At 35.9% G+C, this 17241-nt stretch overlaps 1 protein-coding gene across 9 annotated transcripts in view; it reads left to right on the top strand.

Moving 5' to 3' along the window:
* The window catches only part of DMD (dystrophin), a 2324635-nt gene that overhangs the window by 133351 nt on the left and 2174043 nt on the right, over window positions 1–17241 (top strand). For 8 of the 9 annotated variants that reach the window (XM_045994546.1, XM_045994545.1, XM_045994539.1 and 5 more), the window contains exon 1: window positions 10324–10551. The exons of the other annotated variant lie outside the window; for it this stretch is intronic. In XM_045994546.1, the coding sequence (XP_045850502.1) occupies window positions 10521–10551 (31 nt within the window). In that variant the 5' untranslated portion in view covers window positions 10324–10520. Of the gene's footprint in view, window positions 1–10323; window positions 10552–17241 lie in introns of those variants that run through there. 9 annotated transcript variants of the gene reach the window in all.

The raw sequence follows: 17241 nt of genomic DNA, 5'->3' as shown, positions 1-17241 counted from the left end.
TTCTCTCCCTTTTACCGGTGGAAGGAAACACCTTGCCACTTTTGATATTACCTGGATGACTCACTTTCTTTCAGCTTCATCAACCTGCCTACACCTTTGTCCAAAGTTGTTTTAACAAATTGTTTTCTGTTAAATGCTTTTGTGTCTGCATATTTTCTGCCAGGACCTTGACCAATAGAATATTAAAAATTCAGCTCTTAAATCTGGGTACTGATTCTCCGCACACCAACATCAATGTCTTTAATTTCTTTGTGCTTATACTATTTTTGTTTCACTCAGAAATCTTTAATTATCACCATTAATTTCTATACATTTACCTCCTAAAATGGTTGAAGATCAATATATGAATTATGCTGCTATTGTTTTTGCATCACAGATAAATTACTTTGGGGTTTTTATATTTAGTAAGTAAGTGTTCCATCTTGACCCTCTAGAAAGCATTGCTATGTAGTACCAACTTCTGAAATCTAATCATTTTGCACATGTCAGAGACATCGTTGTCTATGGAAATGTGAGTAAGAAGTACTTTCCATTTCACAATTTGTAGCTATTTTCCTGTCTAGTGGGAAAAAATATGAATGTTTCAGAATGAACCCACAGTGTTCCAGAAATCCATTTACTATATTTAATGGGCATTAAAGTGATGTTAAAGAAATATACATTGCACACATAGAAAGAAATAATCTCATGTCTCAACATAGGTTGAATGGCAAGTCTGAACTTCTAGCTCCATCTAACAATAACAAATGAATATCCCGCTTCCTGTGTTCCACCAAAGGAGTATAAGAAGAGGCTATATAAAAAAGATTTCAATAAGATCCAGAGGGTGACAACATAATACCCTAAATGTCCAGGTTTCTATTTAAAATCACTCATCAAACCAAGAAAAAGGAAACTCACAACTTGAATGAAAAAAGACAACAGTCACTTACATCAAAATGACACAGGTGATAGAATTATCTGCCAAGGATATTAAAGCAACCATCATAAAAAAATGGTTCAATAAGCAATTACAAACTTGCAACAAATAAAAAAATAGAAAGTCTCAGCAAGAAATAGAAGACATACAGAACAAAATGAAGTTTTAGAACTGAAAAATACAGAAATCAAAATAAAGTTCAGTGGATGGTCTCAACATCAGACTAGAGGGGGCAGAGGGGAAAATCCATGAACAGGAATATAGAACAGTAGAAATTACCTAGTCTGAGAAAGAAAGAAAATAGGCTGATGAAAACTGAACAGATCCTTGGTGACCTGTGGGATCATAATAAAAGATCTATGATGCATATCATTGGAGTCCTGAAAAGAGAGAGAAAAAAAAAGTGTCGCTGAACAAGTACCCAAAGAAATAAAGTCTGGAAAAGAACCAAATCTGGAAAAAGACAAAAATCTATAGATACAGGAAGCTGACTGAACAGAGAATATAAGCCCAAGGAGATTCATGCATATACTCATTACAGTCAAACTTCTGAAAACTAGTGATAAAGAAAAAAAAAATCTTGAAAATAGTAAAAGACAAAAGACACTATCTATAGGCAAACAACAACAACAACAGCAACAAACATTCAAATGACAGGATTTTTTAATGAGAAACCATAGAATCCAGAATGAAATGGGAAATGGCATGACATTTTTCATGTGATTAAAGAAAAGACCTGTCAAAGTCCAGAAGAATAGAAAAGGAGGCAACATTGCCAAACACATTTTATGACACAGGAGGTTCTCTGATACCAAAACCAGACAAACAGCACAAAACAAAAACACTACAGACCGGCATCCTTCACATGTATACAGAGACAACAATCCCTAACAGAATGTGATAAGTTATATTAACTAGCTAACACACACACACACACACACGATCTTACTGAAGCCGAAAAAAAGGTTTAATAAAATTCAGCACCCATTCATGATAAAAATTCTCAGAACACTAAGAATACAGGAGAACTTTCTCAACTTCATAAGGAACATCTACAAAATTCTATAGCTAACATCATAATGTGAAATATTTTAATGCTTTCTTCCTGTTGGGAGGATCAAGGCAAAGATGTTCGTTTTCAGCCTACTATTTAGAACTGGAAGTTCTAGGCAACACAAAAATGCAAGAAAAGTGAATAAAAACATACAAATCAGTATGGAGAACTTAAAATTATCTCTGTTTGCCGATGTTATGATGGGGCTCTGTAAAATATCCTAGGGATTCTATAAAATTACTCATAGAAATAATGAGTTCAGCAAGATCTTGGGACAAAAGATCAACTATAAAAATCAATTGTATTTCTGTATGTAAGAAGTGAACTTCTGGAGACTAAAATTTTAAATATAATTTTCTGGGGCGCCAGGGTGGTGCAGTCATTTGGGAGGCTGCCTCCTGGTTCCCACTCAGGTCGTGATCTTGGGGTTATGAGATCAAGTTCCACATCTGGCTCCCTGCTCCACCAGGAGGTCTGCTCAACAATCTTTCTCCCTCTCCCGCTGCCCTTCCCATTTGTGTTCTTTCTCTCTCAAATAAATAAATCTTAAAATAAAATGTAATTTTCTCTAGTCACTACAGAGAGAGAAAGAGAGAGAGAAAGAAATGTTTGGGAATCTAACAAAACATACAGAATCTATAGGCCATGAACAAAAAAATGGGATGAAATAAAACAGACCTAAATAAAAGGAGATAAATGTTGTGTTCATGGACTATGAACTATAACATAGTAAAAAGCAGTTATCCCCCAAATTAATCAATAGTTTTAATGGAACTATTATCAAATTTCCAGCAAACTTTTTGTTTAAATGTACAAGTACCCAGTTGACTGATTTCTGTGTGCCTTATTTTGTGTGGGTTCAGTGATAATAAACTACCTGTAACTAGCACATTTCTCCATTGGATTTATCTAAAGAGATTTTTTTAAAAAAACAGCTAAGAAATATATGTCTTAATAGAATGTGTAACATTTCACATTTCAGCCAATATGGCTATTATAGGAAAGAGATGCAGAAATGGCCCAGAAATTATTTTTTTCCAAATCATAAATTCGTGAGCTTTATTTAAATATCTTAACTACTAAGCCTGTTTTTTTCCTTAGCGTATTTATCCTGTGATGTCCTATTTATTCAGAGTGCTTAAAATTATGTTTAATAATTGAATCAATGTGAAAAATGCCTCAGACCCCTCATAGTTTATATAAAATACTATGGTTAGGGTTTTCAGTTTGTTAGGAATTCCTTTCTTGTCTGCTTTGAAGTTTACCATAATTAGTCCTTTCTAATTAATATTCCACTCATCTTAGGATATAGAAATTACTGGTTGATATTAGAATATAAGAAAGGACCAGTCTTCATTTTTTATAACATGTATCTTACATCTGTAGGTTAAAGAAAGTAAATAAAAAACATGCTGATGGAAGCCTTCAGCATAGTAAAAATAAGTTTTTTATTCTTGCAGAAGTAAAGTCTTAAGGAGTTCATATATAACACTTATAACCTTATCATTTAAAATCATTTCCAAAGCATACATGTACAGTGCATGTTTAGTTATATACATTTATTTTTTAATATCCTTTTTCAAAACTGTCTTTGACAGCCTGTGCTCTTTCCCCTTTTTTTGTACAACTACATATATAAGTCATACCATCATAGGCATGTTAGAAATGTGAAAAAACAACACAATCACAATACAAAGCACTGTTAGAAAGCACAGCATGATGATATAAATTAAAGATGACCTAGATCTTAGAAGTATATGATGTTTAATATGATTTTTATGACGCCTCTATGGCTCAGTGGGTTAAGCATCTGCCTTCAGCTCAGCTTGTGATGCCAGGGTTCTGGAATCAAACCCTTCATCAGGCTCCCTGTCCCATGGGAAGCCTGCTTCTCCCTCTCCCTCTGCCTGCTGCTCTGCCTGCTTGTATTCTCTCTTTCTTTCTCTTTCTCTGAAATAAATAAATAAAATCTTTTTTATAAAGTATCTGCCGTTCATGATTAAAAGGTACAACATAGTTGAAGTGTCATTTCTCGGGGCGCCTGGGTGGCTCAGTGGGTTAAAGCCTCTGCCTTTCGCTCAGGTCATGATCCCAGGGTCCTGGGATCGAGCCCCGCATCAGGCTCTCTGCTTGGCGGGGAGCCTGCTTCCTTCTCTCTCTCTCTCTTTCTCTGCCTGCCTCTCTCCCTACTTGTGATCTCTGTCTGTCAAATAAATAAATAAAATCTTAAAAAAAAAAAAAGAAATGTCATTTCTCCCCAAATTGATCTATCTATTTAACGCAATCCCCATCAAAATATGACAAAGATTTTTTTTAGGTCCAAGCTGTATACCTATTGTTAGAAGCTTATTCTAAAACTTATAAGGTAAGACACAGACCTAGAATTTCTAAAATGGTTTTGGAAAAGAATAATAAAGTGGAAGGAATAATTATAATGCTTGGTAGTGTTATGTAACTAGAGTAACTGAGGTGATGTGATACTGGCAGAGAGCTAGGCAAATAAATCAATAGGACAAACATGACGTCCCAAAGGTAGATCCCCACAAATATGGCCAACTGGATTTTGACAAAGGTACAAAAGTTATTCAGTGGAAGAAGAATAGTCTTTTCAACAAATGCTGTTGGAGCAATTGGAAATCTAAGAAAAAATAAATCTATGTAAACCCCACACCTCATACAAAAGTGAACCCAATCATAGATTTAAATGTAAATATAAAATGATTTTAAAATTTAGGGGAAAAAACACAGGAGATAATGAATCATGGCTTGGTGAAAAGTTTTTGTGAAACCAAAACCATCATCCATGAAAGAAAAAAAAAATCAATAAAGCAGACTTGAGAAAAGTTAAACATTTTGCTTTGGAATTTCACTGTTAAAGATGAAAAGACAAGCTACAAACTGGGAGAAACTATTTGCACAGCACGTAACAAAGGACTTATATCTAGAATATATAAAGAATACTCAAAAATTAATAGTTAAAACAAAAGGTATTCAATTGCAAAATGAGCAAAAGACATGAACAGCCATTTCACAGAAGAGTGTATTCAGATGGCAAATAAGCATGAGAAAGTATGTTCAATGTTATTAACCATTCAGGTAATTCAAGATAAAACCACCATAATATATCACTACATGCTTAATGCTGAAAAAAAAAACTATAAAATTGACAATACCAAAAACTACAGAGGACACAGAGACAGTGGATCACTCACATTGCTGGCAGATATGTAAAATGGAACAGACCCTCCAGAGAATGTTTTGGCAGTTTCCTTAAAAAGTAAACATTCGTGGAACACTACATCAAAAATTAATGATGTATTGTATGGTGACTAACATAACACGCACAAAAAGTAAACACACATTTGGTTTCACTTAGTTGTGGAACATAAGGAATGGCATGGAGGACATTAGGAGAAGGAAGGGGAAAATGAAGGGGGGGATCAGAGTGGGAGATGAACCATAAGAGACTATGGACTGTGGGAAAAAAGACTGAGGGTTTTAGAGGGGAGAATCGTAGAGGGATGGGTTGGCCCACTGATGGGTATTAAGGAGGGCATGTGTTCGATGAGCACTGGGTGTTACACACAAACAATGAATCATGGAACAGTAAATCAAAAACTAATGATTTACAGTATGATGACTAACATAACATAATAAAAAATTTTTAAAAATAGTAAACATACATTTGCCATATGGATCAACAGCTTTAGTGCTGGGCATTAATCCCAGATAAATGAAAAATATGTGCATGACTGTTTTACACCTTTATTTGTAGTAACCCCAAACCAAAAATAACCACTACTACCAACAATAAATGAATGACTACAGAAACCATAGTACACAATTAACATGGAATACCACTCACAATAAAAGTAAGCAAGCTACTGACACAGATAACAACTTGAAGAGATCTCTAGGACATTATGCCAAGTAAAAAAATCTGATATCAAAAGATCACATATCAAATAATTCCACTTTTTTTCTAAAATTCTTGAAATGATACAAGTGATGCAGACCAAATTAGCAGGTGCTGGCGCTAAGGCACAGAGTCTGGGAAGTGGTGGTTGATATGACTGCAAAGGGAGAGGAGAAGGAAGATCTTTGTGATGAGGGAATGATTCTGCAGGATCTATGTAATGACTAAGGCTACAGTTACCCCAACGTACAGTACCAGAAAATGGAAGACATATATACATATTGTATTGATGTCAGTTTGCTGGTTTTGAAATTGCATAATAGTTTGCTTAAATGTAACTGAGGACACTGAATGAAGAGTATATGGGACCCCTCTTTACTCTTCTCACAACCTTTTTGTGAATATGTAATCTATCTCATAAAAAGATAAATTTTAAAAAGCTCTGCTCTGCCAATTACTAACACTGGATATTTGTGGAAATTGGTTTGACCAGTCATCTTTATGGGGGGGGGGTTCCTAAGACCTCAGCAACGTAGTTATCCTGAGGACCAAATGAGAGAGGTAAGTGACTAAGGACCACAGGAAAATAGGACAAGGTCTGAATTGGAGTTCATTTTATTTAGGCTATTTTTAAATTTTTTTTTAATTTCAGTGTTCCAGAATTCATTGTTTATGTACCACACCCAGTGTTCCATGCAATATGTGCCCTCCATAATACCCACCACCAGGCTAACCCAACCTCTCACCCCTCTCCGCTCCAAAACCCTAAGTTTGTCTCTCAGAGTCCAGAGTGTCTCATAGTTCATCTCCCCCTCCAATTTCCTCCAACTCCCTTCTTCTCTTCATCTCCCCACATCCTCTGTGTTATTCCTTATGCTCCACAAATAAGCTAAACCATATGATAATTGACTCTGTCTGCTTGACTTATTTCACTCAGCATAATTTCTTCCAGTCCCGTCCATGTTGTGCAAAAGTTGGGTATTCATCCTTTTTGATGGAGGCGTAATACTCCATAATGTATATGGACCACATCTTCCTTATCCATTCATCCGTTGAAGGGCATCTTGGTTCTTTCCACAGTTTGGCGACTGTGGCCATTGCTGGTATGAACATTGGGGTACATTTTCACTACATCTGTATCTGGGGTAAATACCCAGCAGTGCAATTGCAGGGTCATAGGGAAGCTCTATTTTTAATTTCTTAAGGAATCGTCACACTGTTTTCCAAAGTGGCTGCACCAACTTGCATTCCCACCAACAATGTAAGTGGGTTCCCCTTTCTCCACATCCTCTCCAACACTTGTTTATTGTCTTGTTGATTTTGGCCATTCTAACTGGTGTAAGGTGGTATCTCAATGTGATTTTGATTTGAATCTCCCTTATGGCTAGTGATGATGAACATTTTTTCATGTGTCTGTTAGCCATTTCTATGTCTTTATTGGAGAAGTGTCTGTTCATGTCTTCTCCCCATTTTTTAAAATATTTTATTTGTTTATTTGACACACAGAGAGATCACAAGTAGGCAGAGCAGCAGGCAGAGAGAGGGGGAAGCAGGCTCCCTGAAGAGAGCAGAGAGCCGGACTCCGTGCTCAGTTCCAGGACCCTGAGACCATGACCTGAGCCAAAGGCAGAGGCTTAACCCACTGAGCCACCCAGGTGCCTCTTCTGCCCATTTTTTTACATGATTATCTGTTTTGTGTGTGTTGAGTTTGAGGAGTTCTTTATAGATCTTGGATATCAGCCCTTTGTCTGTACTGTCATTCCCGAATATCTTCTCCCTTTCCGTGGGTTGCCTCTTCATTTTGTGCACTGTTTCCTTTTCTGTGAAGAAGCTGCTGATCTTGATTAAGTCCCAAAAGTTCATTTTCACTTTTGTTTCCTTTGCCTTTGGAGACATATCTTGAAAGAAGTTGCTGTGGCTGATGTCGAAGAGGTTGCTCCTATGTTCTCCTCTAGGATTCTGATAGATTTCTGCCTCACATTGAGGTCTTTTATCCATTTCAAGTTTATCTTTGTGTATGGTGTAAGAGAATGGTCGAGTTTCATTCTTCTACACATAGCTGTCCAATTTTCCCAGCACCACTTGGGCTAAATTTTATTTTATGTACCTTTCACTTTTTCAAGTTAAGTATTTCATCTAGCCTAGATTTTGGAACCTTAAGGGAAATATTCCACATTGATGTAGAATTTATTACAGGGGCCCAGTAAATTTGGATTGTGGACTAAGTCTAAGAGACCATCAAGGCGTACCTGAGAGCTTTCAAATCTACCTGTTTTTGCTGCACTTGGTATGAACCAAGACCAGATTTTGGTATATTGGAAGTCACGGTTGTTTTTAGACACATACACTTCATAGTTTTTCAAAATTGGCTGTGTATTAGAGTCACCTGTAAAACATAGAGCACTAGGTCCTACTCCCAGAGTTTCTTGTTTTTCAGGTATTTTCCAGAAATTTCCCATGTGCTGCTGATGCTTCACAGACAACGTTTTACAAATCCCTGATGAGCTGTGCATATGCCTTGGCTTAATTGTGAGTTTATATCTATAGAAAACTCACAGTACAAGGTGTAAAGGAACTTACATTCAGGGAGATATTATACCCTCGAGCACAGGAAAACATGCTAACATGCAGACTATTCAAGTGGATCCATGTTGGTCAAAAACCATTTTTTAATTTTTTTAAGAAATTATTGCTTACACACATACTTAGATGACCACACTAAGAAGAGGAAATAAGATGACCTCCGGAGAACATATATGATCTCCCTGATATGAGGACATGGAGAAGCAACATGGGGGGTTAGGGGGATAGGAGAAGAATAAATGAAACAAGATGGGATTGGGAGGGAGACAAACCATAAATGACTCTTAATCTCACAAAACAAACTGGGGGTTGCTGGGGGGAGGTGGGATTGGGAGAGGGGGAGCGGGCTATGGACATTGGGGAGGGGAGGCGAACCATAAGAGACTATGGACTCTGAAAAACAACCTGAGGGTTTTGAAGGGTCAGGGGTGGGAGGTTGGGGGAACAGGTGGTGGGTGATGGGGAGGGCACGTTTTGCATGGAGCACTGGGTGTTGTGCAAAAAGAATGAATACTGTTACGCTGAAAAAATAAATAAAATGAAAAAAAAAAAGAAAAAAAAAATCTGTTTTGAATAACAGTAATTTAAATACAATTATCTAAAAATTAAGCTTTATGCTTTATTTCATATAGATTTTGTTGGGGAGAATGGTGATATTATGATAACGGTATTCTAAAGTATGAAATGTATAACGATTAAGGTAAACATCATGCTCTAATTCAGTATGCCAGTTTTTTTTCTATTTTTATCTACAATTTATTTCTGTGCCAAGCAGTTGAATGCTTGACATAGAAAAATGAGTCTGTCACTTCAACAAATAGTATTATAAAAGCACTTAAATAATTTTAGCACAGATTATTATTGCAAAAAGAATATCCTTCTAAAAAGTTTAACCAATGTTTCGTACAAATATTGGGCTCACCTGCTGTGTTAAAAATAAGTTAAAGAAGCTTCCTACTGGCAAAGAATAGTTTTCAAACATGCCAAATACCATATTACAAGTGTGTTCACTTATAGCAGAAAATGTCTTTTGAGAGCCATTAAGTAATTAATAATTAACTTAATGTCCAAGAGAATGATATTTTAATAATTGCCACCAAAGAAATCAAAGAAAGAGTGATTTGTTAGTACAGTTTTCTCATAAGGTGCCATGGAAATTTAGCATTTTAGGAAGATTTCTTCTTTCAATTATAAGAGTACTCTTTATTTTAGCAGAAGCCTTGTCCCCTGAGAGCTATACACATTCTGCCTTCAGAGCTCAGCTGCTTCATTCTGCTGTTGCTTTTCTTAATCAGACTCTTGGCATCATCAATACTTGACTTTTGATAAGATCCCCAGGGTAGAAATTAAGTTTGGTAGACAGTGGATACAGAGTGAGTGCAGATTACTCTGGGCATTTCTTTTTGTTCAGTAGAGTGAAATTTTTAGTGTTGTTGAGAAGGTTAAAAAAAAAAAGGAAAGGCATCTCAAAGTCTATTCTGGATTAGGATTTTCTGCTCTGTTATTTTAGAAACGTGCATATAAGTTACAGAAAGTACTGTTGTTTTGTATATGGAAGAGTTTTTATGTTTAGGAGCCTGTGAAAGCAAGTACTATGTCCACTGTTCTGTTCTGACTTGGATATTAATCAGAACACAGTTGAACATTATTTGACTTTACAGGGCTTGCCATGCTGGGAACACAACCTTATATGTAGTGGCCATGGGCAGTCCTATTATGGGAAACCAAGTTGAGAGAAAAGGCGGGTCACTTGCTTCTGCGCAGGTCCTGGAATTTGAAATATCCAGGGGCCTCTACAGAATCCTGGCATCAGTTACTATGTTGACTCACTCGGTGTTGGGATCACTCACTTTCCCCTCACAGGACTCAGATCTTGGAGGCAATTAGCTTCAGAGAAAAACGAATAGGAAAAACTGAAGTGTTCTTTTTTAAAAGGCTGCTGAAGTTGGTTGATTTCTCATCATTTCTAAACCTATTGGAACGCTAAAGTTGGGAGAAAATTTACCAAGACTTTTCTTGCTGCCTTGATATATACTTTTTTTCCCCAAATGCTTTGGTGGGAAGAAGTAGAGGACTGTTGTAAGTACAAAGTCACTAAAAATATTTTTACCGTGGCATAAGTTTTAGTTTGTGGCAAGCTCACTGATTAGGCAGATTGATTTTAAATTATTATAGTGGTTTTTGAATAAGAATAAATATTATCTTATATTTCCTGTATACATGTATGTGTGCAGGTGTACATATTTCTCACTGGGAGAACTTTTCAGTAGAAATGAGGTAGAGTTTAAAGTTTTTTCTTCACAAATATAATCAAGCAGATCTTTCTTTTTTAAGAAATCACTGAAGTAATAGAATATGCATAACTGGCCTGGAGTATTTGTAGCAAACTGTTTTAATTGCTGTGAAGTCGTTTTGGTAACTGAGTTTTTATCTTGATTATTTGATCTTCTGTTCAGTAATGGTTGCATGTGGGGCAGTGACCTGCTATTTATTTTCAATGAACTAATTGCAATAGTGGAATGATGTGTGGGGACCTCAAGGTTAAAAAAAAATTGTCTCTGGCACATCTCTGGGGAAAAAAAATAAAAAAAAACAAAAGGAATTGTGATGGGTAAATGGAGGCGGAGAAAAGGATGATAAATATTTAATTTAAAAATCGCTTTCTCATATTATATTTAGTATTTTGAGTGTTCTTTTCTGTAGAATATCATGAAAATTCTTTCAAATAGTGATATGCTCTCTGCTGACAAGTGACCAGACGCTTTTGTTGAGAACACAGCATATAAGCATGAGATACTTCTGATCATTTCATAGCAAGCTTACCATGTTGTTCCATGTTCAGGATGACCTAGCTTTTCAGTAAAGCTTTTTCATTTGGCTTTTCTATAAAGTGCATCTATTTTGTTTATTTTTAAGAAGTCATGATGACTAATGAAAAATTTAGAAATTGACTCTGGCACAATAGTAAAAATAATACATAAACATAATATATGAGTAGTACAGTGTGTCCCCAAGAGATTGACAGAAGGGATTAACTTGCCCTCCTCATCCCACCTTTGACTGGTGGATTATACCATTCTGAAACAGATAGGATGGCAATGCCTATAATTAACAATGAAGAAAGTAAGTCTGTCCAAATAAGCAATTCTTCAAAACTTCTGGTAAAAAGGTCACAGCACAACTTTGGCCTCTGTGCCAAAAAAAAAAAAAAAAAAGAACATTGTGCACTCACTGATTCACATTAGATGCTACCAGATTTTATAGTAAAACCTTTTTAATGACATTTCCTTATTTTATAAATTTATTTGGTGAGCATCAGAATCGCTTTCTGGTTGAAAAACCTTCCCATTTACTAATGTTACAAAAGTAGAACAGCATATACTATTTGCAGTGCACACATATTGATTGATCCATTGTTATACTTAAAAATTCAAACCAGGAACCAGTGTAGAGAGTGATTTAGAAAAAAAATAGCAAAGATGCAATTCAAAAAATAGTAAAAAATGAAAGGCAAACCTGCTCTTTACTTTGTCATAGATACTCAAAGAACTTCAAATTCTTCATTAGAATTTAAAGAAAGGTAACCTTTTTGGGACAAGCACTGTAGACTTTACTAAGGCACATTTTAAAGCTATCAGGTGAAATTTTAAGCTGCATGACAGTGGGTTTGTTAAGAGAATATGAAGATATTCACACGGTTATATTCTACATTAACTTTTACCAGGTGACGTACTTCTGTTTGAATGTATTGACATTGGAATGAGATTTTTTTTTAATTGCTTAGTTTGAAAAATGTAAGAGTACACGTGGGTGGTTTTTAATGAAAGTAGTTGCTAGAAGATCCCTATGTAAACATAAAGATTGTTTACTTTTAAAATTGCTCAAATATTGCATTGCAAAGAGTCACTCAAATAATTTATTGCAAATATACATTTCATTAGAATTTTTTAAATGATAAAAATTATCTTAAGGTCTAATAAAATCATCATTTAGAATGATTTCATTTCCAGAGTCTTCTAAGGGCATCTTAACTCTATGAAAAAGAGATTGCTGATCTAAGTGGATAATATATTTTGTAATTGAAAAAGAAGTTTTCTGTATCTCTTATGTGGCAAAACATTATGGAAAATGCAATAGAAAATTTCATGTAGTAGTTACTGTAAACTTAAGATTACCAAGTGGTTTGTGCAAATTTATGTTATTTAAGGAAAAAAAGTGTTAGTTGACACTACTCCAGCTAGACAGTACTGAGATAGAAATTTATAATTTGGACAGAGATATTAATACAGCTTCCTCTTTGGTTCTGAAGTATTCATTTGAAATCCTTATAGTCCAAGTCATTTGTTACATGAGAAATAAATTGTCAAGTTCTTAACCACTTGTGTGGTTTAATAAAAGAGATTTAAATCTTTGTTGTCTTGGAAAAGTCAGGGTTTTTAAAAATTCTGTTTTATTATCTTTCATCATGGCTTTATCACCAGAAAAAAGCAAAGTGATTTCCCAAACTTTTCTTCCCCTACCACCTTCTACTGTATGTAATATTCCCCTAACTTATTAAAAATGATTTATCATACTTTATTAAACTGTTCTTTTTTCCCCTGCAAATATAGGAACCATGGTAGTTTGATGTGAGTATATCTGTTTAAATAAAAGCATGAAGACATTTAAGTCACACAGACATTGAAAATTCATTGGAAATTAACCTTTCTTCGAAGATAATTTTCCATTCATGTTTTCCATTTTGCTTTAGATATAAATCATTTTTAAAGAAATTGACAAATAAGACTAATGTATGTCCTCTGTCCAACAAAACATAACAAACCATGAAGGAAGGAGTAGACCAAGGTTTTACAGGCCTTGGGATTATACAATTTGAGGGAGGGGAGTCTTTTAGGAAAAATATTACAAAATCATGAACTGACAATGAGGTAGGTCCTTGGGAGGAACCAGTGTAAGTGATGGGCCTCAAGGCTTAAACTTTAATTAAAAGTCCTAAACTTTAAAAGTGATTTCATTGGAAATCACCTCCAGATGAAGGGATGCGTTGTTGTTGAATCTTTTCCCAGTTACATTTTAGGATGAAATTGATGCTAGTTATATTTCTTTAAGCATACACTATTTCTCAAAGACAGGCTTTTATTTAATGCAGATTAGAGAGTTAAAAGAATGTACAATGGTAGGAATTTGACATTTCTGCCTTTCATTCTAAAAAGATACATTGATTAAAATGATGTCAAACTCAGTTAATGGAGGCGGTGCAGCTATTTCAGATATACAGAGTATGTAATTTGAAGGCAAGCCAAATCACAATGAGAAGAATAATGATGACCTTGGTTTATTTTTATATAGCACATTCAGGTTTTGATTGGATTCAGAAGGAGGCATTAGTTTCCTTTCTCACAAAGTCCTGCTATTGTCCTAGGAGATTTGCATTTCGTTATCAAGGCACTTGGAAAATTTTGTTGGGAGGGTCATGGGCTGCAGTATGGGAAATGAAGAGACTTTTTTTTTTTTTTAATGCAACCAAGTTCCATAGCAGAGTTGCACGAAAGTGTTTGTCTTTAGGGAGCACGCTCTGTGCAGCAGACTGAGCTTCAAAACACAAACAAATAAGCAAACATCTTATAGTCTTCACCTTTTTCCTCATTTAAAAACATCTGTTAGTTAGGGGCACCTGGGTGGCTCAAAGGGTAAAAGCCTCTGCCTTCGGCTCAGGTCATGATCCCAGGGTCCTGGGATCCAGCCCCGCATCTGGCTCTCTCCTTGGTGGGGAGCCTGCTTCCTCCTCTTTCTCTCTGCCTGCCTCTCCGCCTACTTGTGATCTCTCTCTGTCAAATAAATAAATAAAATCTTTAAAAAAATCTGTTAGTTAAACTTCTTGGGGTTTCACTCTATACAATATTGACAGAATAATATTCATAACATGGATTTGGAGTTTGAATTTAGTTTACATACAGATATGAAAGTTCAGTTGGCAGTGTTATGTAGTTTATTATTTTGCCAATTTGAAGAGAGTTTGTCTATGGATGTCATGTATGGAATTTTTCTTCAAATGTTTATCTTTGTAAAATTTCAAGTTCCCTCTAGTTAATATTAAAAGTGAATGTGTCTTGGGGCACCTGGTGGCTCAGTGGGTTAAAGCCTCTGCCTTCGGCTCAGGTCATGATCCCAGGGTCCTGGGATCGAGCCCCACATCAGGCTCTCTGCTCTGCGGGGAGCCTGCTTCCTCCTCTCTCTCTGCCTGCCTCTCTGCCGACTTGCGATCTCTGTCTGTCAAGTAAATAAATAAAATCTTAAAAAAAAAAAAAGTGAATGTGTCTTTTAGAGATTTTCATCTCCTGTCTGGAAGGGGACAGAGACCCTTCTCATTGTGAAGCACTCCTATGCAAACTATAATTTGAGGAGTAACAACTCAAATGATTTGGTTTACTTTTTTTCTGAAATCTGTAGTATAAAAAGCTTATTTTCCCCATATATTACAGCATAATATAATTTTGCATGTACATTTTTTAAAGCAGAGATCTCCTCCAGAGACTCAGAAACAGTAACTCTCAGGGACAACATGGTCTTTCTCTTTCTCTATTCAAGATGACTGCCCTGAATATGGGGCAGACGAAGGGGGGTTGAAAAACCTTGGCTCCGACGTTCACGGGTATCTTAAATTTCTCAGCCACAGTTTTTACAGGCAGCAGGCAGAATGAGAATGAAGAGAGGAAAATGGCCTTACTTGCTCATGCTTAAAAGAGTCCCAATCTGAAGACTATACAACCTCTACCACATGCCCATTAACAAAAGCAAAAGGCAGTACTCCCTCTGGCACAGCTCAAGCCCTCCACTGAGGCTGCCATTTAAAAAAACAATGTCTATTCAACACTTTGCTCCATCTGATGTTATTCTGATATCATGTATTCAAAACACCTGGGAATTTTAATAGATGAAAGAACCAACAGGGCAATTTTCTCAGGGTATTATGGTCCCTGGAGGGATTTTGCATAGTGTATGTAATGATGTTAAACCCTGAGAAAAAAGTGTTCCTAGCAGTCTGGATTGAGTTTGGAAATCAATTTCCTCCCTGTCCTCTTTATTTTCTTTTGCCTTCTGCCTCAGTGCCTCACTTTGGCTTTGTCATTATGCATGCCATTCTTCAGTAATGGAAGGTGGGGGCAAATAGACAATTATCCTTTAACTGGAATGGAACTGTCATTTCTTTGCTGGTAAAAAGTTGATGCTGCTGTTGTTTTTGTTGTTCGTAAATGAGTCTTCCAGAACTCTTAATTCAATATTTTGATTCCATATAACTTTTGGGAAATTATATAATTCCATATAATTTTAAAGAAGAGATGTTGAAAAATTGATTTTACATGTCACTTTCAAAATCTGAAGTACAGTAAAGTCTAGTTAAAAAGATTTAGTCTTATGTTACAGTTCAAGTGCAAGAATGTGAGGAAGAGCTTTGCTTCTATTTTTACATATTTTAGTCTATTATTTTATTTATTTTAGTATATAACTTTGTTATTGTAATGAATAGGAGGAATATTAAAGTGCATCATGAAAGCCAGTGCTTATCTGTGTAATAATGTCAGAATGTTGACATTTAAATGGGTTTTAAACAGGGTTAACATGATTTTAAAGAAACTGGAGAAAAACAGATATTTGAAGAAAATAGATGTTTGAATTGTCATGCTTTTAGCTTATATTTAATAAATATTCAACCCATTCATGGGCATTGTGACGAGCAAGGAATTTACATATGCCAACGTAATGTACAGTATTTGGCTGGCTTACTTTCAACTTTTAAATGTACTTCTCCACCACTATGAAACAATTGATGTTTTAGAAAAACCAGTATTAATTGAGCACAATTAGCGTTATAATAGTCTAATCTTATGTCCAATTATGGGCAAATAAAGGAGTTGCCCTTTCAGTGTTTTCACCCTTTCCTTGGTTTTTGCTTTGTTTTGTTTTAAATTGCTGTCCCCCCTCCTGCTCCATTTCTGGCTAAGACTGTCATTGAATCAGGACTATAAAAGGGCATAAACATCAGTGGCTTTTTGCTCATTCTTGGCACCCATCTTTATTTGCACACAACTTGTCTGCTCCTTTATCAGATTACAGCAGCAGTACTACCTTAGCCTGAGCTAAGTGCTGAGTTAAAGGGCACGGGAGTTAGCACACTCTTAGGAGTACAGATTTTAGCTTTGGAAACCGTGTGATGTCAAACTAAAGAAATGTGAAAAATAAAAATCACAGAATCAGAACTGCACACATATTTTCACCAAAGGCAGGTTGAGTAATTTCTTTTTCTACTGATGCTGAAGGAGGGCAGGATTAGAAATATGTTATCAAAATGTCGGAGGAACAAATAAAATTATCTGTGAATCCCAATGGCTCCCATATATTGGGAAATAACTTGGAAGGAAAAAGGAAAATCTAACACTACAGACTGCAACCAGATAGAAGCAATGTTGACTTGTAGCTGGTTAACTAAAAGAGCTTACTGGAAGCTCAGACAGCTGGGGAATCCTGATTTAGTAGAGCCTGAAGGGCAGGGCAGGAGCCATGTGAACAGCTGCTGAAGAGCTAGAGGATTCCTTTGGATTAGGTGTACACACCCCATCTTTAATGGGCTATGTCAGAGAGTACCAAGTGTTATCACAGAGTTCAGTTGGCTCAAGCCTGTGGATTTTGCAGTGTTTTACTTTAAATGTCTGGAAATAGAGTTGCTCTCAAAAGAAGTCCAGAACTAAAAATATCAAAAGAAGTGACTCT

The sequence above is a fragment of the Meles meles genome, chromosome X (assembly GCF_922984935.1).
Source record: "Meles meles chromosome X, mMelMel3.1 paternal haplotype, whole genome shotgun sequence".
Taxonomy (NCBI): Eukaryota; Metazoa; Chordata; class Mammalia; order Carnivora; family Mustelidae; genus Meles; species Meles meles.
This window is presented reverse-complemented; position numbering and strand designations above follow the sequence as displayed.